Genomic DNA, 25,558 nt, shown 5'->3' with positions numbered 1-25,558 from the left:
CCGGTATGGTGGGGTTTAGTGGAGGCTTTTTAAGGGTGTGTTAGAGGGGTGGGCATGCGTGCAAAGGGTTGAGGGGGGGCGGCGAGGACTGAGCTCGTTAATTTGTAGTCAGTGGGAACCTGTGTTGGGCGCCCTGGGGACTTGGCAAACCCCACAAGCTCCTCTGGGGAGAGCTTGGGAGCGAGTCCTGACAAAGGGACACCTGAAGAGGCGCAGAGAGGCTGAATTTATTTGAGCACACTGCCACAGGTGCTGTTCCTCCCCCCCCCCCCCAACTTCCCCCGAGAAACAGGTTTTCTCTGTGTAGTCCTGGCTATCCTGGAACTCACTCTGTGTAGACAAGGCTGGCCTCAGAGAGCCACCTGCCTCTGCCTCCTGATTGGGTGCTGGGATTAAAAAGGCACCGTATCCTTCTTTCCCCATTTTCAAGTTGGTTTGCTTTGAGTGTCGTGGTTGTGCACACTTTAAAACCGGCATTCAGGAGGCCGAGGCAGGCGGATCTTTTGAGTTCCAGGACAGCCAGGACTAAATACATAATGAGACCATCACTTAAAAAAAAAAAAAAAAAGAAAAGAAAAGAGGAGTGGGGTGGGTACATCATCAGTTAAGTGCACTCAGGTTCGGTTTGCCCGACTGCCCCCCCCCCCCAACTCCCATGGTTTACAACCACCTGCAACATCCTCCTTGTGGCCTCTGCACACACATACACTCAGATGAGCACGTGAACACCTCGCACACTCAGAAGACATCAGTACATTCTCTACATTATTGGACAAGTCTGAATAACAAGCAACAAAAGAAGGGAAAATATTAACAGTATTGAACCACTTATAACCCCCCCCCCACATGCTAGGTTTGTGTGTTTTACCTGGATCACAAACACTAGCCTCCCAGCCTATCCCAGCACATGGTTTAGTTTATTTTTTTCCTTTGAGACAGGGTTTCATTTTAGTGCAGGCTGGCATCAAACTTGGAGCAGTGCTCCTGCCTAGTGCTAGGAGAGCTGGCGTGAGTGTGGTGACTTGTACTTGTAATCCCAGTGCTTCCAAGGTGGCTGCAGGAGGGCCAGGACTTCAAGGCTAGCCTGGGCTGCATGAGACTGTGTCAAAAACAAAACAAGAAACGTCTGTTGTGAGCCTTTTCTCTCTGATTTTAATAATATAGCAGTTATGAAGCATAGAGGTTTATGTTCTGGACCTGACATGTGATCTGTGCCTGTTGCTCAGTTGGTAGGGTGCTTGCTTAGCATATGCAAAGCCCTAGGCTCTGTGTCCAGCACTGTGTTAGAAAGGGCTTAGTAGCTCATGGCCATAAATTTAAAAACTTTTTTTCAGAGGCAGGTGGATCACTGTGAGTTCGAGGCCAGCCTGGTCTACAAAGTGAGTCCAGGATGGCCAAGGCTACACAGAGAGACCCTGTCTCGAAAAACCAAAAAAAAAAGAAAAGGAAAAAAAACACTTTTTATGTTCATTGGTGCTTAGCCTGCATGTATGTCTGTGTGAAAGTGTCAGATCTTGAAGTTAAAGACAGTTGTGAGCTGCCATGTGGGTGGTGGGAATTGAACTCAGGTCCTTTGGGAGAGCAGTCAGTGCTCTTAACTGCTGAGCCATCCCTACAACCCCTCATGTCCATAGTCTTAACCCCGTCTCCCCTTCCTTAAAACACAAAACCAAACCCTATAAAGATTATGTCATTATGAGCTTTTCTAGGAAAGTAGCACTTTGCCTGATGCCTAATGAATAAGTCAATTGGAGGGGCAAAAAGATCCTTTAGTACCCAGACCCTATGTTGGGAGCAGCCTTAGTTCCTGAGAAGGGAAGCTGGTTTGCCTTTAGTAGGTTAGCAGGGGAAGGAATGTAGAATGAAAAATAAGAGGAGCTGGGTGTGCAGCGCAGGCCTGTAACCCCAGCACTCTGGTAGCCAGAAGCAGTCCGGTTGCTGTGCGTTCAAGGTCAGTCTGGCCTACAAAGCAAGTCCAGGACTGGCAGGATTATCTGGAGAAGAAACCTTGTTTCAAAAAACAACAACAACAAAACAAAACAAAACAAAAAAACAGAAAAAGAAAAATGAGAGTATCCACAGGACTGAGTTTCCATTAAGCTTGCAGAGAGACCACTCAAAGAGTTGAATATGTGATGGATAAAGTGTGCTTCTCATTGTGAAAGGTCTTTCTGGGCTGGTCAGTGGCTAGAGCGAGGGCCTTTGAGTTCTTTGCCCGGCAGGACAAACAAATCATGTCTCTCTCTTCCCCCGCCCCCCTTCTCCAAGACAGGATTTCTTGGTGTAGTCCTGGCTATCCTGGAACTCACTCTGTGGACCAGGCTGGCCTCAAGCTCAGATCCACTTGCCTCTGCCTCCTGAGTGCTTGGATTAGGGCATGTGACACCACCAGCTGGCTCAAAACATGTCTTTGAAATGGGAACAGTAGATTGTAAGGGAAAAAATGAAAGCATGGAGGCCAAACAGGGTCTCCTGTTACCCAGGTTTGCCTCATACTCAGTCTGATTACCTTCAACTTCTCCTTCTGCCTCTGTCTCTGTGTCTCTAGTGCCTGGATTATAGGTGCGTGCCATGCCCCATTTATGCTGTGTTTGGGATGAAACCCAGTAGTTCGTGCTCCCTAGACAAGTGCTCTATCAACTGAATTATAGCCACAGCTGCTTTGCTTTCATATTTTTAAGAAACAGCTTCTTGGGCTGTTGAGATGACTCAGTTAAGAGCACTCACTGCTCTCAGGAAAATTGGAGTTCAGTTCCTGGTGCCTTTATGGCAGCTCACAACTTTCTGCAAGTCCACTTCAGGGGATCTAGCTTCCTGTGGCTCCTGCACACATGTGATGCATGCAAGCAAATACAGCAAAATAGGTAATATTTTTATATTTAAAGAAACATGGTCTTGCTGGGTGGCGCACGCCTCTGCACTTGGGAAGCAAAGGCAGGTGGATCGCTGTGAGTTCGAAGCCAGCCTGGTGGTCTCCAAAGCTAGTCCAGGACAGCCAAGGCTACACAGAGAAACCGTGACTCCAAACAAACAAACAAAAAAGAAAAGAAAAAAAGAGGGTCTTGCTTTGTTCTTCCTGGGTTCTGCCTCAGCTTCCTGTATAGCTGGGACTACATGTGCTTGCTTACTTCTGGGTCCTGTTGAGTTTTGTAGTTGTGAAGTGATGATCAACGCAGGTTAGGGAAATGGTTGGGCAAGTGGAAGAAGGTAGACAGGTGTATGTTGTCCATATGTATTTTTTCAACTCAAAATAATTGTGTTTCAGACAAACCTCATTGGCTACAATATTGCCACTGTGCAGGCTTCTGTATAATTTTTGTGCTCATGTACTATAGTAGGATTGATCCCTAGAAGGGGAATTGCTACTTCAGAGAATATGAATAATAGCTACTTCATTAAGTGCTGACTGTGTGCCAGGTAGTGTTTTAAGCCCTTTTCATGTAATTGAGCCATAAGTAAGCTATAGTCCCTGGGGCCCTGACGTGTGTGGTTAAGATTAAAAACATTATACTCACTTTTGATTGCCACTGAATAAACAATAGTTCCAGACCACTTATTCTGAAGAGCTGTGTTGTAATGGTTTAGGGGGTGGGGGTGGGGTCAGGAAAAGCCTTTTTTCCCTTTTTATAAATTTGTTCACACTGTAGCCCCACAAATTGGCCCGGAACTTCCATTGGTGTGCTGGATTTTCAGGTCGGAGCCATCCCTCCCAGCTAGCTTCACTCTGTACTTTTCATCCTCCTGCCTCAGCCTTCTGAGTGTCTGGGATGACAACCCTGCTCCATTAGGACCATTAGAGACCTTTAATGTTGCTGTTGCAAGGAAAGTTCTGGAGAGGTCATTCTCCCTTGAGTGTGGCGTAGTAGGCAAGGCTGCTGGGGTTGGCAAGTTGGCTCAGCAGGTAAAGGTGTTTGTTGCAAAGCTTGACAACATGATTTTATTCTCAGGGACCCACATAGTGGAAGAACAGACTGGACTCCTGAGTTTCCTCTGACCTCCACAAATGGACATGCATACAGCCACACAAAATCAATAATAAAAGCCGGGCGTGGTGGCGCACGCCTTTAATCCCAGCACTCGGGAGGCAGAGACAGGCGGATCGCTGTGAGTTCGAGGCCAGCCTGGTCTACAAAGCGAGTCCAGGACAGCCAAGGCTACACAGAGAAACCCTGTCTCAAAAAACCAAAAAAAAAAAAAAAAAAAAAAAAAAAAAAAAAAAAATCAATAATAAAATATTTACAAGGAGAGGCCTGGTGTTAATGCTTTTCTCGTTGCTGTGATTTATTTGAAGGTACAATCCATTGTGGCAAGAAAGCCGCAGCAGCAGGAATGTGAGCCTGGTGGCATTACATCTAGTCAGGAAACAGGTGGACAATTGCTGCTCTGCTCCCTGCTTCCCTTTTAAGTTTATTGATTTGTTTTGAGACAGGGTCTAGGAACTAGTTATGTAGGCCAGGTTGGTCTTGAGCTCACAGAGATCTACTTGCTGCTGCCTCCTGAGTGCTAGGAATTTTATATATTATTGAATGCCTGTGGTGGGTTGCACATATCTTGGCACATATCTATAGAGGCCAGATGACAGCTTTGTGGACTTGGTTCTCTACTAACTTTTCGTAGCTTCTGAGAGTGGAGCTCATCCTAGGCTAGCATCTCAGGCAGCAAGCACTTTTGCTTTTGGAACCAGAGTCAGCTTGCTGCCTTTTTTTTCTCTTTTTTATTGAATGTGGACTCACTCCATTGATTGTGCTGCCTACAGTCAGGGTAGGTTTACTGTCTTAGAATATACCAGAGCTGTGTGTACATGGTGATTCTATGTTTTGTTTTGTTTTTTTTTGTTTTGTTTTTGTTTTTGTTTTGTTTTTGTTTTTGTTTTGTTTTTGTTTTTGTTTTTTGAGACAGGGTTTCTCTGTGTAGCCTTGGCTGTCCTGGACTCGCTTTGTAGACCAGGCTGGCTTCGAACTCACAGTGATCCGCCTGCCTCTGCCTCCCGAGTGCTGGGATTAAAGGCGTGCGCCACCACGCCCGGCTTTTTTTTTTTTTGGGGGTGATTCTAAATCTAATGAAATTGACAGTGACTATTAACCACCACAGGCCCTGAGGAAATGGCACTGGGGTAAGGGAGCTTAAACAGGGGTGTGGAATATTCTGATTTTGAAGATGAGTGGTGGAAAGCTGAGGGCATGCTTGGTGGTAAGTAGGAGTCTGATAATAATAGGAGATAAATATAGTAAATAGTATATGTTGATCAGTTCTGGACAACTAAATGTGAGCTGTAGATTTTATGTTATAGAGGAGTTTATTAAATGAGCATGGGGAGAAGGAAAGGTGGGAGGGGCACTCTAGAGAAAGGGGACAGAGAGAGAGGAAGAGTGAAAGGAGTGCGAGCTGTGGATTGTAGTTGCTAGCATGCATGAGGGCCTGGCTTTGATCCTGGTACCAAATATATTGCGCAAGAAGGTGCACACCTATTAGCACATTGTAAGTAGAGGCAGGAGGGCCAAAGTTCAAGGCTATCCTCTGCTACATAGTTTTAGGGCCACCTGAGATGCATGAGTCCAAGTCTCAAGCAATTATATTCTCGCCCTAGGGCTTAAAAAATCTGGAACCGTCTAGTGCCACCAGGGTTCTCATGCTATGCCCTCATCTTCATGCTGCTTTTACATCCTTTGTGCACCGCTTTGCAGCCTCTATATTCTTGCTGTCTCTGAAACACCAGCCAAGCCGAACATCCTTTTTTCCTTTTCTTTGTTTTTTAGGGTAGTGGTAGTGGTGGTGGTGGTTGTTGTTGTTGGAGACAGGGTTTCTTGTGCAACAGCCCTAGATGTACTGGAACTCACTCTGTAGACCAGGCTGGCCTCGAACACACAACAGTCTGCCTCCTGAGTGCTGGGATTAAAGGCATGTGCCACCACACCCAGCTTCAAGTATCCCTTTCTTGAATTTGTGTTTACGGTTTAGTTTTCTATATATAGTTAGAATGCTTTCTTTTCAACTCTATGTTGACTGGTTGTTTATTTCATTTGGATTTAAAAGCACCTTTTCTGGTTTCTTTTTGTTGTTGAGACAAGGTCTCTGTAATCCAGTCTGATCTGCCTCAGCTTCCCGGCTGCTTGGATTACAGGTGTACTCAGTCAGAAAGGTTTTCATCATCATCACTGTTCTGTTTAAAATTGCATCTTCCTTTGTCCTCTTTCTATTATTTTAAATTTTATGTGGTTCTGGGGATTTGTGCAGGACCTCATGCATGCAAGGCAAGTAAGTATTCTACCAACTGAGCTATATCCCAGCCCCGTCATCTACTCTTAGGTTTGAAGTGCTGCTTTATTCACTGCTCTGTTTGCACACATGTCATGGTGGGTGCTCAATAAAGAAGGAATTTTCTGTGCAGGATTATTTGGAACTCATTTTCTAGATCTGAAGGTTCAGTGGTGCTTCGGTGCATAGAATGAAAATCAAGTTTTCTTTTCTGTTGAGTAACTCCCACTGTTTGGGGTTATCAGGTTAACACAACATGTGTTTTACAGGCTTCGAGCTTCCCGGGTGCTGATCGTCGGCATGAAAGGACTGGGGGCTGAAATTGCAAAGAATCTTATCCTGGCAGGAGTGAAAGGACTGACCATGCTGGATCACGAACAGGTGTGTGCCGGCCGCGTGCCCCGCCCCCAGCAGGTCATCAGCTTCAGTGGCGCTGCAGCCGAGCCTGAAGGCTCGTGTATATACTTTCACTCCTGGTTCGCAAGGTCTGCCCTGGTTCAGGAATGGGTACATTTAAAAGATGGCTCAGTTTGATGTGATGGTGCATGCGTATAATCCCAGCACTCAGGTGGTTGAGGCAGGATTGCAAGTTTAAGCCTAGCTTTTGCTGCATAGTAAGGCTCTTAAAAAATTAGTCACAATAATGTTGCTGTAGATGGCTCACCAACTGTGAGAGTGCTGTACCAAAAAGGTGTATAGACACTATATTCAGAGAACAGTGAACAGCCAGTGTAGCTGCACGGCATATGGAGATGCCATGGCTGTGCCCTGTCTGTCCCTGCACACTTTCTCCAGCCTGCCTTTCCTTCAGGATAAAAGTATTTCTTTACACATTGTCAAGCCTCAACTGACATGTAGGTTTTCTACCAATGTTTAGTTTATTTACTTGCTTCTTGGTCTTTCGAAGCAGGGGCTCACTGTGTAGTTCAGGCTGCCTCGGGACTTGGAGTATAACTTCAAAGCTACATGAGACTTGGTCTCAAAAAACTAGAATTTTCTACTGCATTGTGAAGAGAACCATGGGCTTTACTTATTTATGTCACAGCCACAACTTTTGTTTGTTTTGAGTCATGGTCCATCTGTGTAGTTTCTCACTGTCCTGGAACTTACTGTGTAGATCAGGCTGGCCTCAAACGCCAGAGATTTCCTGCCTTTGCTGAGTGCAGGGATTAAAGAGACTAAAGGTATTTTTTGTTGTTACTAAGGCAGCATTTCAGTTAGCTTAAAATGACCTCAAACTTCTGCAGAAGGTGACAGTGAAGGATCGCTGTGAGTTTGAGGGCCCAGGACAGTCAAGGCTACACAGAGAAGCCCGGTCTCGAAAAACAAAAATAAAAAGGAAACAAAACAAAACAAACCAGAGGCAGGAGGACTGCTGCAAGTGTGAAGTCATCCTGGGCTACATATCAAAACTGAGACAGCAAACACTTAAACAGAAAGAAAACCTAGAGAAATACACATCTGTGAGCATGCTGTCAGGACAGAGGACACGTCTAAGACAGCAGTGCCCTCTAGGCCAGGGTACATCTGGAGGAGGGTCAGTATGCCTGCCACCAAGCCATCATCTGGCTGTGGGCTCCAGGGGGGCCATCCATACCAAGAGCTGTGTGAAGTGGCTCTGATGGCGCAGCAGATGGCTGCCTGTGTTGGGAAGCATGGGCTGATTTTCTTCCCCTACTCACGCGGAGGGCCACAGTGCCTTCCCTTGAGCGCTCTTTTTTTTTTTTTTTTTTTTTTTTTTTTTTGAGACAGGGTTTCTCTGTGTAGGCTTGGCTGTCCTGGACTCGCTTTGTAGACCAAGCTGGCCTCGAACTCACAGCGATCCGCCTGCCTCTGCCTCCCGAGTGCTGGGATTAAAGGCGTGCGCCACCACGCCCGGCTTCCCTTGAGCGCTCTTAACCCCAGCTATATTGTAGAGAACCTGGGCAGCCATACAGATATACAGCACTCCAGGGTTACAGTTAGGAGGGTCTGCTGGAGCCCTCTAAGTAAATATTCATTAAACAGTTTCAAAGGAAGGGGGAAAGAAGGAAACCTGACCAGCTTTGGCCTCCAATCAAGAAGACCACTATTATTAAAGTACATAGCTAATCTAGATCTCCTAGTGTAGGCTCAATTTTCTTAACTAATATATTTTACTAACAACTTAGTGACCGAGCATACATCACTTATAACCCGATTAACCAAAACAATAGGAAATGAGGATTAATGGACACAATAACAAAACTTTAATGATATCAGTTCCGAGGAACTATTCTCTGGGCATAAGCCACAGGATTTCTTCTGCTGGAACCTGGGGTAACCAGAACCCAGAGCCTCAGCAGTAGCTGGAGCCCCGAAGCCTTCCCTTGAGCGGTTCTCTCTAGGGGGTGTCTTGAAGTGCAGCGATGAACAGCCAAATCTAGCCCAAGTCTCCAAACCCGCCCCCCCCTCCAAAGGTCTGGGCTCTTTTATATATCTCCCAGAGTGTTTACGGGTTCTTTTCAGCTGGCAACAATTAAGCTCCTACACGAGGTGGTTGCTCTTCTAGTGAATTAACCTCACCTGTTCTCTCACGAGACCGTTCCAGTCCCGCACTTGGGATCCTAAAAAACAGGTTTATCTCTCCTTCATCCTAGATATATTTGGGTGTATCAGTAATCTCTGCATTAATTATGATTGACTCAAGAAGTGGGCGTAGAGACCACTGTAGACTTTTGCTGGGTAGTGTAGATAAGAAGTCTGAACAGCGGTAGTGATAGAGATGGCGGGAAGCGCACTGATTGAGAAATCTGCTGGCGTGTATGTGCAGGAACCGAAAGCCAAGAGCAGGGTAGAAGGTGACCGTCACTGTTTCTTGTTCTTAGGACTACTTGAGTTCTGGGACGTGCCACCATTTGCTGGATAAGCAAATTGAGGGAAGGGATGTGAGGTCCTGATGATTGCAGGCCTCCCTCAGTCTTGGTACGTAGTCCATGCAGGACACAGCAGCCTCACTCCAGGGCCCATGCCCTTAGCCAGCCACTGCAGGGGTACACTCAAGCAGGCCAGGCATGTGAAGACAAGGTTTGGGCTTAGGCAGTTAAATGGCTTATCACCAGAAGGTAATAACAGGTGAGACCATTCAGTAAGGAAGGTCAGTGGGATATCCAGGATCTCAGCCTAATAGATTCAGTTGGGTGGATGGGGAGGATAGTCTGCACCAAAAGTGACTTGAGAAATGACACCAGCTCTTGGTAGGAGCTAAAAACGCCAGTGGGTTGGTTTTTGGAACTATGCAGAGTATTAAATAGACCTGAGATGGAATCTTACACACAGCTATACCTCAGAGGCCTTATGGAGACTAGAATGTCTTCCCAAGGGCAGAGAAGAGCCAGGCTCTGAGAGCTCAGGTAGGCAGGACGTTATGTAGCAGGTATTATCTGTGGAATGGTGAGTGTCTATCATGTGTTTCTGTACACTTAATTGATGCAGTCAGTTATTGAACCAGGACTAGACTCTAATTGGAATGGTCCAGAGCTACTGTTCTTTTGTTTTTGTTTGCTTTTTTGTTTTATTTATATAGTGTTCTGCCTTGCAGGTGAGAAGAGGGCACCAGATGTCATTATAGATGGTTGTGAGCCACTATGTGGTTGTTGGGAATTGAACTCAAGCCCTTTGGAAGAACAGCCAGTGTCCTTAACCTTTGAGCCGTTTCTCCAGCCCGCCAGGGCTACTGCTCTTAATCACAGATTGTTAGCCTTGCAGTAGGGAGTGAGATCCCAACAGGATGTGGTGACTTAAACACATGACACTTGCAGGGTAAGGTGGCGCATGTCTTTAATCCCAGCACTCCGAGGCAGAGGCAGGTGAATCTTCGTGAGTTCAGTCAGCCTACACAGAGAAACAAACAAACAAACAAACAAACAAAAAACCCAAAAACAACAACAACAAAAACCAGAAACAAAAATATTCCCAAAATAATTGGGCCATTTTCTTGATACTGAGGAAGAAGTTGTAGGTAGTTGGAGGGGGCGGGGCTGATGGAGGGAGGTGACTGACTTCCCCTGAACCTAGCTCTGTGAGGTGGTGAAGTCATTTGTTAGATGTTTTGTATATAAAATACTCTACTCACAAGTAGTCCAGGTCTCTGACCGACACCCTTAATGGTGAAGTCAATTAATTACTCAGCTTGCCTCCACTTCCCTACCTGCTGCGTGTGTTCCTCCAGTTCAGAGAGGTCAGGCTCAGGGTCCTGTGTGTGCTAGGGAAGCACTTTACTGCTCAGCACAGCACTAGTAATCAGTCATTTTGTTAGCAGTTAATCTAAACAAATTTAAGTAGAAGAGACCTTAGACTTTGCTTGGAGAGAGTTTCCTTTCTGAACACAAGGGGGTGCTCTTGAACCATACTGTGTTACAGCCTGACCCACAAGCCATGAAGAAATGCTCCTTGCCACCTGCCTCTCATGGCTTGCTCAGTTTTCTTTCTTCTATACTCAGGACCACAGCACCACTCCAAATAGGCCGGGCCCTTTGGATTAATCAGTCATTAATCAAGAAAATGCACTACAGACTTCCCCATTGGCCAATCTGATGGAGGTCAGCTGAGGTTTCTTTTCTAGATTGTAGATTGTGTAAAGTTAACAAAAAATAACCAGAACTGTCTGCATTAGACAAATTTTTGTTGGAACAATAATAGCAGTCGGTTGTGAGCATTTTATCATCCTTATAGGCTTGATGCCTTTGAGATTTAAATTCTGGGAAGTCTCAAGAATTAAGGAGAAATTTTTTTCCTAGGTATCTCCAGAAGACTCTGGAGCTCAGTTCTTGATTCGGACCGGGTCTGTGGGCCGAAATAGAGCAGAGGCCTCTTTGGAACGAGCCCAGAATCTCAACCCCATGGTGGATGTAAAGGCCGACACTGAGGATATAGAGAAGAAGCCGGAGGCGTTCTTCACTCAGTTTGATGCGGTGAGTTTCTTAGTATCAGGCCTTCTGGGAGAGTCAAGCCAGTTCAAGAACAGTGGAAGCTCGATATGGATTCATACTCGTAACCCCAGTGCTTGGGCACAGATGTGGGAAGGAAGACTGCTCCAAGCTTGAGGCCAGCCAGAACTACACAGCAAGATTAACTGTAGGTGTACAGGAGCTTTGAAACCACACACTGTGAGTGTTCTTGCATGTACACTTATAAACTCTTCTGTACTTTGGGCTTGACACATTGTATAAATATGTTTTTATGTAGGTCCAGTCTGTTAGACCTGTTGTGGTTGGTTGTGAGATGCTTGCTGTATGCCTGCTTCTCTGTCTGGGCTTATGTTCCCTGAAATCGGATTTCATTCAGCATTAGTGTTTTATCTTCCTTTAAAATCTTTGGTCATGTCTTCTTCTGAAAACTTAAGTCATGGATTAGTTTTGTTACATAAAAAGTAAGTTGCATGTATTTGTTAGAAGTACCAAGACACAGTTTGTGTTTTGTGTTAAGAAAGCATACCTAAGCTGGGTGTGGTGGTGCACGCCTTTAATCCCAGTACCTGGGAGGCAGAGGCAGACGGATCGCTGTGAGTTTGAGGCCAGCCTGGTCTACAAGGTGAGTCCAGGATAGTCAAGGCTACACGGAGAAACCCTGTCTCCAGAAACAAAACAGAACAGAACAACAACAAAAGTAAAAAAAAAAAGCCGAGTGTTGTGGAGCACACCTTTAATCCCAGCACTTGGGAGACAGATGCAGGTGGATGGATGCGAGTCCAAGGCCAGCCTAGTCGACAAAGTGAGTCCAGGACAGCTAAGACTACACAGAGAAACCCTGTCTCAAAAAAAAGAAACAAACAAAAAAAGAAAGCAAGCATACCTAACCAAGCTTAGTGGCACATGTCCATAATGCCAACATTTGGCTCATGGAAACAGGAAGGAATAGGAGATCAAGACAGTTTGAGGCCAGCCTGGGCTACATGAGGCTATTTTTATTTTTTTGTTTTTTGAGAACAGGATTTCTCTATGTAGCCCTGGCTATTCTGGAACTCACTCTAGACCAGGCTGGCCCTGAACTCAGAGATTTGACTTTCCTCCTTTGTGCTGGAATTAAACGTGTGTGTGTGTGTGTGTGTGTGTGTGTGTGTGTGTGTGTGTGTGTCTGTCTGTCTGTCTGTCTGTCTGTCTGTCTGTCTTCAAACCTGACCTTTGAGTCATTTAAAAAAAACAACTGATATTTTACTTGTCGACAGAACTTGCTTGGTTTTAACTGCTTAGGTGATAGTTGAGATTGCCTTAATATTGCTGTCTTCATGAGCGCTATGAAGTGTAGCTTATGTGTACATGGAGTAAGGGAACAGATTCTCTCGAGTGGTTTTACTTTCTAACTAAACCCTTCTCTTAGTTTTCAAAAGTGGCCATGATATCATTTATATTTTCAACACCCTGAAACCTACAGCTTCTCTTTTGTCTTTTAGTCATAGCACCCAGAGAACCTGTTGAACCTGTTGAAACTGGTCGTAAGCCTGCCAGAGAGACAGTTAATTTAAGATTTATGTGGACAGCAGGCAGTGAGTCACAGTTTGCAGCCCTTACCAGTCAGTTCCTGTCTCCCTGCAGGTGTGCCTGACTTGCTGCTCCAGGGATGTCATTGTTAAAGTGGACCAGATCTGTCACAGAAACAGCATCAAGTTCTTCACAGGGGATGTCTTTGGGTACCATGGGTACACCTTTGCCAATCTTGGAGAGCATGAGTTTGTAGAGTAAGTGTTGGGAGGAGAGGGCAGAAGGGAACATTGCCTTTCCACAGTTGAATAGGAAACGAACCGCCCTAATGAAGTAGCTTACTTTACTGCAGTACTTCAACATTCTGACACAAGCGATTAGCAAATTAAATCACTAAATACAGTGTTTTGTGGGTTCACATTTTTGTTGTTTGTTTGGGTTTTGGGAGTGTTTTGTTTTGTTTTGTTTTTGTTTTTTGAGTCAGGGTTTTTCTGTTTGGATGTCCTGGAACTCGCTCTATAGACCAGGCTGGCTTCCAACTCAAGAGATTTACCTCTGCCTCCTGAGTGCTAGGATCAAAAGCATGTGTTACCACACTCCCCCGACTTGTAGGTTCAGAATTTTAGGAGATACTGGAGCCAACCCTTCAAAAACAATGATACCACCTATTTTAGTTAGGGTTTGTATTGCTGGGACAAAACCCATGACCAAAATGCAAATTGAGGAGGAGAGAGTTTATTCAGTTTACATTTCCACATTGCTGTTCATAACCAGAGGAAGTGAGGATAGGAACTCAGAAGGGCAGGAACCTGGAGGCAGGAGCTGATGCAGAGGCTGTGGAGGCTTCCTGGCTTGCTTGCCCTGGCTTACTCAGACTGGCTTTTTTTTTTTTAATTTATTTTTTAAGTTTTTTTCCAAGGCTGGGTTTCTCTGTGTAGCCTTGGCTGTCCCAGACTCACTTTGTAGACCAGGCTCATTTCAAACTCACAGTGATCCACCTGCCTCTGCCTCCCAAAGTGCAGGAATTTGCAAGCCTGCCCCCCCTTTTTTTATAATTTATTTTGTGTGTATGTGTGCGCGCGCGTCTATTGGTGTTTTGCCTGCATGCATGTCTCTGTGAGGGTGTCAGGTCCCTTGGAACTGAGGTTACAAACAGCTGTGAACTGCCATGTGGTTGCTGGGAATTGAACTCAGGTCCTCTGGAAGAGCAGCCAGTGCTCCTAGCTGCTGAGTCATCTCTCTAGCCCCAGGCCTGCCTTCTTATAGAACCCAAAATCACCAGCCCAGGGATGGTACCGCCCACAATGGGCTGGGCCCTTCCCCCATTGGTTACTTACTGAGAACTGCCTTACAGCTGGATCTCATAGAGGCATTTCCTCAACTGCAGCTCCTTTCTCTATGATGACTTTAGTTTGTGTCAAGTTGACACAAAACCAGCCAGCAACATCCTCTGAAGCCCAAAGCAGGCAATGTTGCGGACAAAGTGCATCATGTGGTGTCCCAGCTTCCTGAACTTGAGGCCTGGGACTCATCTGTGCTGTCCAGGGAAGGCTTGTGCTTGCATTTCGAGAGACGGTGGAAGAGTACTTGCTAGTTAATGGGCATATTCTGCCTACCTTAGAAAAGCTCCAGAGTCAGAGCCTACTGTGGAGCAGACAGACCTTATCCCTCATTTTGAACAGGAGGCTGTAGAGCTTAATAATTCTCACATGACAAGACCTGCAGTGGTTTTTATTTACAGCTTCTAAGTGAAAGATGGTAGACGATAGAGTATTTATATAACTATATGAGTTGGGTATTCATATTCTCCCGCCCCTCTCTCCCTCCTTCCTCACTTTTACAGCATCTGAAGCCTACCAATGAGTGATACAGTTGGGCGGAGCTTCCTACTAAGCAGTGTTCTCATTGTTCAGCCTTTCCAGCAAGTCATTGGTATTTCTCTGGCCCACAAATTTCTTGGCTGTAAAATTAAATTTTGAGCTGGATGGTAATCCCTTAATCCCAGCACATGGGAGGCAGAGGCAGGCTGATCTCTTGAGTTCTAGGCCAGCCTGGGCTGCACAGAGAAATCCTGTCTTGAAAACCAAAAAAGAGAAAAAAATACTTGGAAAGGAGAAAGCATGTTCTCACCGTCTCCTACCCTAGCCACACAGAAGATTTAGAAAGGTCGGCTTGTTATGCATTGGACAGTTAGCTGGGATATTCTAGCCTGAAATTCCCACAGCAGAAGAGAAATTAGTTTGGCTCTGTTGCAAAGCAGCTTCTTTGGTTTATGGGAGCTTGTTTATGCTAAGCAGTTTGCTTATGTAACTCTTTTCTTCCATAATCACACCGGGACAGCTATTCCCAGAGAGGTGAACTCATTTACAAGACCTGCAATGGTTTTTATTTACAGTTTCAGTGGCTGAACCCAGGCCTCATTGACCCCAAAGACTTTGCTTTTTTTGTTTGTTTGTTTGTCTGTTTAGCCCTGGCTGTCGTGGAATTCATTCTGTAGACCGGCCCGGCCTTGAACTTAGCTTTTTTGCTCTTAGACAGTATTATTCTGTGAGCTGATAGCATTTTTAAAGATTCATATTCTGGTGATGTGACTTGTGACTCAAACCCAATCAATATCTTTCCATTCTCACTCTTTAGAGAGAAAACCAAAGTTGCCAAAGTTGGCCGAGGAGTAGAAGATGGACCTGATACCAAGAGAGCAAAACTTGATTCATCTGAGACAACCATGGTCAAAAAGGTACTGTAGAGAGCTGAGGCCTTGTGGGGGGCCTTATGGAGAGGGCCTTCATAACTGCAAATGGCGGAGCCCTGAAGGGAAGCCTAAGACTGGGCTCCGCTCACTTAATATGTGGTCTGGCTGCTACTGATTCTAACTAGCTTTTCTCTCAGAAAATAGGTTTACATTAAAAACAAAATGCTTCAAGAAAATCAGAAATCCTTCATAATTCTGGCAGCCTGTTCAAATTAATTCAGGAACTATTCTGGTACGGCACCATTTGGCCAGATGTGACGAGCTTGTTAACTTATTTGGCACAGACTATAACAGCTTTTTTGTTTGTTTGTTTTTAGGCTTTTAGGTTTTCAGAGACAAGGTTTTTCTCTATGTCAGCCCTAGCTGTCTTGGGCTCGATTTGTATACCAGGCTGGCCTGGAACTCACAGCAATCCACCTGCCTCTGCCTCCCGAGTGTTGGGATTAAAAGGTGTGTGCCACCATGAACATAACAGTTTTGACCTCTGGTGTCTGGAGCAGTGTGACAGACTGGAGCAGAGGTCACTACTTTTTCCCTCCCTTATCACCCTCTTAGTCATTTTCTTTCTTTAGATTTGTATACAGTTTAGTAAGGTCCACTGGTCAGGAACTAGTTGAAACTTGAATTGGTTTTTTTTGCCTTTTCATTCATCGTAACTATGCTTGTATGTAATGTGCACAAGTACACATCACCGGCTCATGTTGAATGTCTTGCTCAGTGTCACATTCCCACCACCCAGACTGGGTTTCTCCGTGTACGCTTTTTAAAAAAACCTTTTTGTGTATAGGTGCTTTACGCGTGTGTGCGCGTGCGTGCGTGTGTGCGCGTGTGTACCATGTAACAGTGCCCTCAGAGACTAGGAGAGGAAAGCAGACCCCCCAGGAATTGGAGTTGACAGACAGTTTTGAGCCATCACAGCTGCTATACAAGCGTGATGACCAAGTTCATCCCCAGATATCATGGGGAGAAAGTTTGGCATGACATTTTTTTTTTCTTTAAAGATTTATTTATTTGAGCCGGGCATGGTGGCGCACGCCTTTAATCCCAGCACTCAGGAGGCAGAGGCGGGCGGATCTCTGTGAGTTCGAGGCCAGCCTGGTCTACAAAGTGAGTCCAGGACAGCCAAGGCTACACAGAGAACCTCTGTCTCGAAAATATTTATTTATTACATATACAGTGTTCTCCCTGCATGTGTCCCTGCAAGCCAGAAGAAAGCACCAGATAACAGTACTCTTAGCCTCTGAGCCATCTCTCCCAGCCCCTTGACATGGCAATTTATGCTAGTATGAAAACCATTCCCAAAAAAAAAAGAAAACCATTCCCAGGGAGGCAGAGACAAGAGCATTCCTGGTTCTTGCTGGTGGTCAGTGTGGTGAGTTCCAGGTTCAGTAAATACATCCTGTCTCCAAAAGGTGAAGAATGGAGCTTGATGGCTTATACCTATAATCCAGGTAGAGACTGGGGGTCAGAAGTTCCAGATTAGCCTAGGCTACCTGAGACTTTGTCTCAAAACAGAGAGGCTTTTAATATGTGTATAGTGCCAGGTAGTGGTGGTGGTGCACGCCTTTAATCCCAGCACTTGGGAGGCAGAGGCAGGTGGATCCCTCCCTGTAAGAGAAACCCTGTCTCAAAAAACCAAAACCAACCAACCAAACAACCAAACAGAAAACCAAAAAATTATGTGTATAGTAATCACTGGTGGTGGTGGTGGTGGTGGTGGTAGTGTGTGTGTGTCTTATTCAGTATTGGATATAGAACCTGGGGTGTTTAATCTTTTTTTTTTTTTAGTTGTTTTAAGATTTATTTATTAATGAACTGCACAGTGTTTTGCCTGCATGTATACCAGAAGAGGGCAGTAGACCTCATTATAGATGGTTGTGAACAACTATGTGGTTGGTGGGAATTGAACTCAGAACACCTTTGGAAGAGCAAGCAATTCTCTTAACCTCTGAGCCATCTCTCCAGCCCATTTGATCTTAGTTTAGAGAAAGCAGTTAGGAAAGGGGTCAGAAGGCAGCAGTTTCTCCAGCTGGTGTCAGAGAAGGGAATTTTTTTATACTGAGGAAAACAATTCAAAGCGGCTGATACTGGTTTTGTTAAGTGAGAAATGATGGGACCAATCCCATATTTACCCTTTGCTGTATAGATTTAAATGTTGAGAAAGGAAACCAGCGGGTTGGAACGTCCAGTTACAGTTGCATTGAGGGGTAGGGGGCCACAGAAGCAGAACCAAGTTCCTTCAGGAAGGCAGAACTGTGCATTTCTTTCCCTTACTTTTGTGTTTGTGTTGGTATAGCTTTATCTGTGAGCCTGATGCAGAGGAATTATTAAGCTCTAATTTTAGTGTCTATTCACAGGACTGTAATTACCCCGAGTGAACATTAGAGTTTGGGCCAAACCTGGGGCCCTTTCTTTTTGAGGCCCAGTCAGGCTTTCTCTGCATGGCTGCCTGAATTTGGTGGGGAGAGAAATTGTTAACAAATGGAGGAGCACAAAAGGAGCTTTGTGGGCGGCTCTGTCAGTTTATAAATCACACCCTCTTACAAGTGTGACACTTGGCCCTGGTGTTAAGGGTTTTATGGCTTAAGGGCCTACTCTGATTGAGGCCTGCATTTTGCATTCAAATGGAAAAAGCCCTTGCTTTGTTAGCCATTCGCAGCTGGAAGTTTCCCTGGAGTCACTTCTGATGCTGCCCACTAGGGTGGATATGGAAGCTTCTTTTGGGTGCCACTTTATGTCACTATGAGGAGAATGTGGGGAGCCCAGGCCAGTATTTGGCAGCCTTGATGTGCCATTCCTGAGGGCTCTGCCGGCACTTTGCCTTTTGTGCAGTGTCTTCCTTACAGGGGCCAGAAATTGAAGATATCAAAATATTCCCCAGCTGACATTGTTAGTCAGCTGTTACAATAGGACTGTTCAGCTGGGATTCCAGCCCTGAGCCCTTGAGGGTGCACAGCATGCAGCACATTCCTTTTGACAATCCCCTGGATTCCAGACCTTGGCTTTGTGTCTCACCAAGAACACTGTGCAAGGACAGGGTGTGGCAGTGTTTGGCCTGTGGCTTTGCCACCTGGTAGTAACAACTTCTCCATTTGAGCAGAGAGGGCCTTGGGATTTATTTTACTTAGAATTTTTTGATGCAAGTTCTTGCAGCCAACCTGGCTGTCCTGGAACTCAGAGTGTAGACCAACCTCACCCAGATCTTCCTGCCACCCAGCCCAGCAGCCCTGGCATCTTGAAGTTCTGTCCAGTTAAGAAGTTCCTTCACCCAGATTTTAAGGTTTCCTAAATTGTACAGAATAACTAGTTGGGCTCTACTCAGATTGCAGCATGGGGTGGGGGAAGCAGCTACTTCCTGTTTCCTGTGAAAGGTTTCAGTCATAGTCCCCCTCTCCTCCCACTTGTCCTAGGTTCAATCAAATGTTGTAAAACCACTTTGGGTTCAAGGTACATGGTGTGCTCCTAAATTAGAAACTTCAAAAAAGCAAAGAGGAAAACACAGCTTGTGGTTTTCACACATCTAGGAAGCTTGGGCCTTTCTAGCACACATGTGCCTGTGATAAATAGAGCAGTAGGAAAGGCCTGACTGGAGGCGGCTGGCACTCAGGAGGTTGTTGGCATCTTTTTGGAACTTTGGTTTTTAACTTACATTTGTTTACTTTGTCTGTGTGTGTCTGTGTTTGGGGCTTCTTACGTATTATATGCAGTGAGTTGTTTGTTTTAACACTGAGCTACTGCCCCAGTCTTCCCTTTAGATTTTAGTTCCTAGGCTGGTCAGATGGTGGCAGAGTGGGTAAAGGGACTTGTCACCCAACCACATGACTCAAGTTGGTTTTCCAGGACACACAGACACACATGGTGGGAGGGAGAATCAACTCCTACAAATTGGCCTCTGCCTTCTGTATTTGTGCACAATAATAAATGAATAAATACACTAATGTGCTCTTAAAATACTAGATTTTAGTTCCTAAGGGCAGCAGAGTTTTTGTTTATTGCCATATTCCTAGGCCAGTGCTTAGCACAGTCATAATCAGGAAATAGCGTTCACTGTAGTGGCACCTTCCTGCAGCAGAAAATAACAACCTAAAGGAGATCTTTGTCATTTTAAACCTAGATTATGGAGTCGACTGTGATGAAGTAAATGAATTAGATCAGTTACTTGATCTAAGAGAACAGAATTCCAAAGAAGATAAGAAACTTGCCCAGAAATACTTAGAAGTAACTCACTGAATTGTCAGGACAGAATCCTCCAGGCCAGGAAGAGTTAAAGCCCTCCCAGGTGTCAAGATTACTTGGATTAGAATAGAGGTTCTCAACTCCTTTTAAGTGACCGTTCACAGTGGTTGCCTAAGACCATCAGAAAACACAAATATTTACATTATGGTTCATAAGAGTAGCCAAATTACAGTTGAAAATAGTTAGATGATGGTTGTGTGCAACGCCTCTAATCCCAGCACTGGGGAGACAGAGGCTGGTCCTCAGCTGAGTTCAGGACAGCCAAGGCTACTCAGAGAAACTCTGTCTTGAAAACCTAAAAACAAACAAACAAAAAAAAACCCAATAACGTTATGGTTGGGGGTCACTACAATATGAGGAGGTTTGTTAAGTGTTTGTAGCACTAGAAAGGTTGAGAACTCCTGGGTTAGGCATGAGATGCAGCAGTATCTGCAGTTTGGTGGGAGACTAGTACCAGCTTTCCCAGGGAAGACCTCTGAGATGGGTGGGGAATGGTGTCTTCCCTTATGGGGAAAAATTTCTCAATTCCAGTGAAGTCAACGGGGAGAGGCTAAGCCCTCATCATCCATTTGTATGTGTGTCTGTCTTTCTGTGTGTCCATTTGTCCATCCATCCTTGGCCCTCCCTTTCTCTTTTCATTCCTCTTTCCATGATTGAAAAAGGGTAGCCCAGCTGGGTTTGAACTCAGTCTGTAACCCAAAGAGTCCTTGTCTTTTTCAGTCTTTCTGCTTCAGAATGCGGAGTGCAGGGCATATAGGAGCATGCCACTGTATCTGATGCGTGTGCGTGTGTGTGTTGTGTATTTCATGTACAGATATGCCACATCTTTGCAGATTTTCAGTCATAATGAACACCGTCTAAATTAGATATGGACATTCTCAGTGTTAGCATACTAATCTCTGTCAACTTTTTCTTTGTTCTCTGCTTTATTTTAACCCTAAAGAGGTGACTGATGGACTTCTAGGATGTGTGATGAAAAAGACGCTGAAAGGGGCAGACTCCCACTCACCCTTACTTGCCTTTGAGTTTAATCATGTTTGTAGATCCAAAGAACTCAGACTTTGGTGGCTGGAGACACGTCAGTGTTGAAGAGCACTTTTTGCTTTTGTAGAGGACCCCAAATCCAGGGGCATCCAACAGGCATTCGTGTACTGTATAGCATTCACATACCTAAGTAAAATGAGTACATGGGTTGTTTGTAGTTAAAAAGGTGGGGTGGAGAGAAGGCCTCAGCAGTTAAGAGTGCTCACCGGAGCCAGGCGTGGTGGCGCACGCCTTTAATCCCAGCACTCGGGAGGCAGAGTCGGGCAGATCGCTGTGAGTTCGAGGCCAGCCTGGTCTACAAAGTGAGTCCAAGACAGCCAAGGCTACACGGAGAGACCCTGTCTCGGAAAAAACAAAACAAAACAAAACCAAACAACAGCAACAACAACAACAAAAAAAGGTTAAAAAAAAAAAACCAAGTAACTTTCTATACAAGAGTTTAAGAATAAACTAAGACTCTTAACTAGCACCTTACATGCTACCACAGTCAAGTAGCAAACATCTCTGGTGTGGCTGAGCCTTTCTAATTGTTATGAGCAGTTGGCTCTCCTTCCCTGGCTTTCTTCTCGTGTCTGAACAGCAGCATATCTAGACTTGCTCACCGTGTCTCCTCGCTGCTTCAGAACTGGTTTCATGTTGCATGTGTGCTGCCACCTGCTCTGTAAGAGAGGTGTTATGTTGGTGGGACCATCTGTGTGTCTGGGAAGCTTTGCTGTCCTTTGTGGTAGTTACTAGCCACATACGGCCATTTAATATTAAATATAGTATAAAAACAGACACCTCGTGCTTGATGAATAAGCACCTGTAGCTGCTGGCATGGGAGTTGCAGAACATGTATACACGACCTACACCACCATAACACAGCGCTGCAGGGCTTCTTTTGTGTGAATGCGTTAATGTTTTGTGTCTGTGCTGTTGATGGCATTCAGGTATATAAACTTTACCTGTTAGAAACTGTGCTGTGAAAAGCCGGACGTGGTGGCGCATGCCTTTAATCCTAGCACTTGGGAGGCGGAGGCTGGTGGATTGCTGTGAGTTCAAGGCCAGCCTGGTCTACAAAGTGAGTCTAGGACAGCCAAGGCTACACAGAGAAACCGTGTCTCGAAAAACCAAAAGAAAAAAAAAAGAAACTGTGCTATGAGCTGGGCGTGGCACACACCTTTAATCCTGGCAGAGGCAGGTTCGAGGCCAGCCTGGTCAACAACGTGAGTCTGGAACAGCCAAAGCTACACAGAGAAACCTTGTCTTGAAAATTTTTTAAAGGGAAAAAAATTCTCCTTTATTTTACGTGTGTGGGTGTTTTGTCTGCATGAATGTGTACCACATGCGTGCAGTTTTTTATGGAGGCCAGAAGAGGGTCAGGTTCCTGGGACTGGGGAGTTACAGATAGTTGTGAGCTGCGTTGTGGATGCTGACAATCAGACCCACTGAGCCAACTCTAGCCTCTAAGAGGTGTTCTTTTTCTTCTATGATATAAATGTTTTGTGGAGAGGTCCTTTTTTTTTTTTTTAATGGTGGGCTGGAGAGATGGCTCAGAGGTTAAGAGCACTACTTGCTCTTCCAAAGGTTCTGAGTTCAATTCCTGGAAACCACATGGTGGCCCACAACCATCTATAATGAGATCTGATGCTTTCTTTTGGCATGCACGTGTACATGCAGACAGAACAGTGTAAACATAATAATAAATAAATCTTTTTTAAAAAAAACTGGTACTCTCTCATTTCTCACCAGCGTCTAATCAGTTTTAAGTCTGGCTGAGCGGACCTGCACATTTATACCATTCATGTTTATTCACAGAGGGTTGTGCGTGCGTGCTTGCAGGATCCAAGTTGCGCATAGAGGCTGCCTGAGGTTGATAATCAGGTTGTCTTCCTTGGCTGCTGTGTTTAACTTTTATCATGAGGTGAGGTGTCTTGCTACAACCTAAAGCCCACCATTTAAGCTAGTCTAGCTAGCCAGCTTGCCTGTCCCATGCTGGGATTACAAGCCTACAACACGCCTACCCAATAACCAACCACTTTCATTTCTCACTATATTCCCAGTAAGTTCACTTGAATACCTCTCAGCACAGTGTTCATTTTAGTTTCTTACTGTTCTGAAAACAAACCTGCCTCCCTAAATTCCAGTATTTGTTTGTGTCAGCCACTGGGTGCAACCAGTGTCATGCTCCTGTTTCTGTAGGGACAGCCTTAGTCTATCTGGTTGGACCTTTCACCCAGACACCCATTGCCTACATGCTTGCTTGGAAATTCTCTCCCCAGAAAATGTCTATGTGTGGGTAGATGGGGTCAACTTTTGGACTGTATTACTCAGGGAATAGTAAGTCATGTTTGAGTTTTTGTTGTTGTTGTTTTTAAAATGTTTATTTTTAATTATAGGCATGTGTAGATAGGTTCACATGCAGGCCAGGAGCTTCAGACCTCATGGAATGGAAATTACAGGACTTTAGGAACTGGACATGGGCACTGGCAATTGAATTTAGGTCCTCTGTAAGAACACTATGTACTTTTAACTGCTGTGCTGTCTCTTCTAGTTTACATATGCTCCTTTTATTTTCAATTTTTTATTACTCTGTCTGTGTGTGCACCTGTGTGCGTGCGTGCGTGCGTGTGTTTGGAGGGGGGCATCTTGTGTGAATCAGTTCTTTTCTCCCAACACGTGGTTCCGAGGGATGGAACTCAGGTTGTCAGGCTTGGTGACCGCATCTTTATCTGCTGAAGTGTCTTTCCAGCCCTGTGGTGGTTTTTCTTTTTTGTTGTTTCCTAATGTTTAGAGGGGGAATCATTAAATATATTACACTTTAAAATCCAGATAATTTGATGTGGGGCTAGCTCAGTGGTAGAGCATTTGCTCAGCAATTGTAAGGCCACAGGGCCAACCCTAGCACAAGAAGACAAGAAGTAATTTAGATACACAGCTTTCATCCATACACACTCCTGCCACAGGACTTTTTTGCAAATGCTGTTTGTGTTTCCACAGCTTGGAGCTTTTTTCCCACTCCTTACTCTTCCTGATACTGTCATCTTCAAACCACTGTACTGTGAAATACTTCTAATTTTGGTTTTCTTGTTTATAATTAAATTTATACTTGATACCGTTTTTGAGATTATAGCTCATGTTGGCTGCTCTCACACTTGCCATCCCCCTGCTTCAACCTTCTGGGCCCTGGAATTAAAGGCTTGTGTACCACTCCATCCAGTTGAGTCTGGGAGGCTGAATCAGGAGGATCTCTTCAAGTTTGAGGCCAGCCTGGGCTACATAATAAGATCAAAAGTGAACCAGGTCTTAGTAGTTAGGTTGTGTCATTTTCCCACACAGGGAGTGGTCTATCCTTCTGTCCAGAGTATGAAGGAATTATTTCTTAGATTTTAGTAAACACTGGCTTGGAATAAGACTTTGAATATTGAAATTTGTCTGACTGGAAAAGAGCTCTTGTTCTGACTCAAACCAGCATGCTTGTTCGTAAGTACTCTGTCTTTTTTCCACAGAAAGTGCTTTTCTGCCCTGTAAAAGAGGCACTAGAAGTGGATTGGAGTGAAGAGAAAGCCAAGGCCGCCTTGAAGCGCACAGCCCCAGACTACTTTCTCCTGCAAGGTGAGGCCTGGAGATGGAGCCACCTCAGGCAGGCTCCAGCTGGGACTTGTACTGTGGCCCAGTGTTGAAGCTGTATGTGGGCGCCTCTGTCTCCTCAGCACAGTGTGAGCTGCAGCCTCACCAAGGTGTGCTTCCTGGTGACTTTGTCAATTGGTCAGAATGACTTCTTTTCCACAGTTGAGCCTGAGATGACTATAAGTTCCTCAGCATTTTGGCATCTTGTCTTTGAATTGAGTTGTTTGCTTTTTACCCTTTACAGTGAGGCCTTACATAGAGCCCAGACTGGCTTGAACTTGAGGTGATCCTCCTGCCTCAGTCTCCCATATTACTGCCCATTCTACCTGGCTTGTCCCTCTCTGAATGAGCAATCTTCCTATAGCCTTGCTGGTATTGAGGAGTTAGATAACAAATTACGGCTTGACCTCTCAGTGTTGCTCCTGTCCCTATCATTTTCAGTTGTTTATTTTCAACTTTATAAAGATTAAGGATTTCTTTTTTTCTTTTGAGATTGTGTGTGTGTGTGTGTGTGTGTGTGTGTGTGTGTGTGTGTGTGTGAGGGGGGGGGATGGTGTGTATGTATGTGCAAGTACAGTGTATGTACATCCACAGAGTTCAGAAGAGGGTGCTAGACCCTCCCTGGGAGCTGTAGTTGTAGATGGTTGTGAGCCATCTTGTCAGTGTTGGAATCAAATCTGCGTCCCATGCAAAAGCAACAAGTACTCTTACCTGCTGAACCATTGCTCCAGCCCCATCGAGGTTCAACTTTTAAAATGCCACGTAAATAATAATTTCGGAGATGTGGTACATGCCTATAATCCCAGCACTTGCGATTCAGACACAGGAGGAGCATCAAATTCGTGCTCAGCTCTAGTGTGTCTGAGGACAGCCTGTGCTGTGTGAAATGCTGTCTCAAAGTTGGGAAAAGGACAGAGGATAGGGAATTTCAGGGGATGAACTATTTAAAAACCCTGGATGTCCATTGATACAGAAATATTTAAGTGGGTTAAGTAGGAATGAGTGTTAGGCATGTAAGAAATGCCTCCCCTCAGGACTGTGGGACCCTGTGTGAAAGAAGTGCCAGCTGGGCTGTGAGCAGCACCTGCTCCTCTGGGCCAGGGCTGCCTGCGAGTCCTCTGTCTGACAAGGAAGCAGTAACCTCTATAGTTTGCAGCATCTGTGTGTATGATGAAATCCTTTCTAACAGTTGCTTATGAAGCAACCCCCGAGTCCTACCTGGGCT

The 25,558-nt window shown here is 45.1% G+C and overlaps 1 protein-coding gene across 3 annotated transcripts in view; it reads left to right on the top strand.

Annotated features, from left to right (window-relative positions):
- SAE1 (SUMO1 activating enzyme subunit 1) overlaps positions 1–25,558 on the top strand; it is a 48,929-nt gene that overhangs the window by 439 nt on the left and 22,932 nt on the right. For all 3 annotated transcript variants that reach the window (XM_084771010.1, XM_084771009.1, XM_084771008.1), the window contains exons 2-6: positions 6,525–6,636; positions 11,013–11,186; positions 12,807–12,949; positions 15,330–15,429; positions 24,213–24,318. In XM_084771010.1, the coding sequence (XP_084627136.1) occupies positions 6,525–6,636; positions 11,013–11,186; positions 12,807–12,949; positions 15,330–15,429; positions 24,213–24,318 (635 nt within the window). The remainder of the gene's footprint in view (positions 1–6,524; positions 6,637–11,012; positions 11,187–12,806; positions 12,950–15,329; positions 15,430–24,212; positions 24,319–25,558) is intronic.

This window comes from Acomys minous (genome assembly GCF_964271855.1).
Source record: "Acomys minous genome assembly, chromosome: 20".
Classification (NCBI taxonomy): domain Eukaryota; kingdom Metazoa; phylum Chordata; class Mammalia; order Rodentia; family Muridae; genus Acomys; species Acomys minous.
The sequence above is the reverse complement of the archived record's forward strand: the minus strand, read 5'-3'. Positions and strand labels throughout refer to the sequence as shown.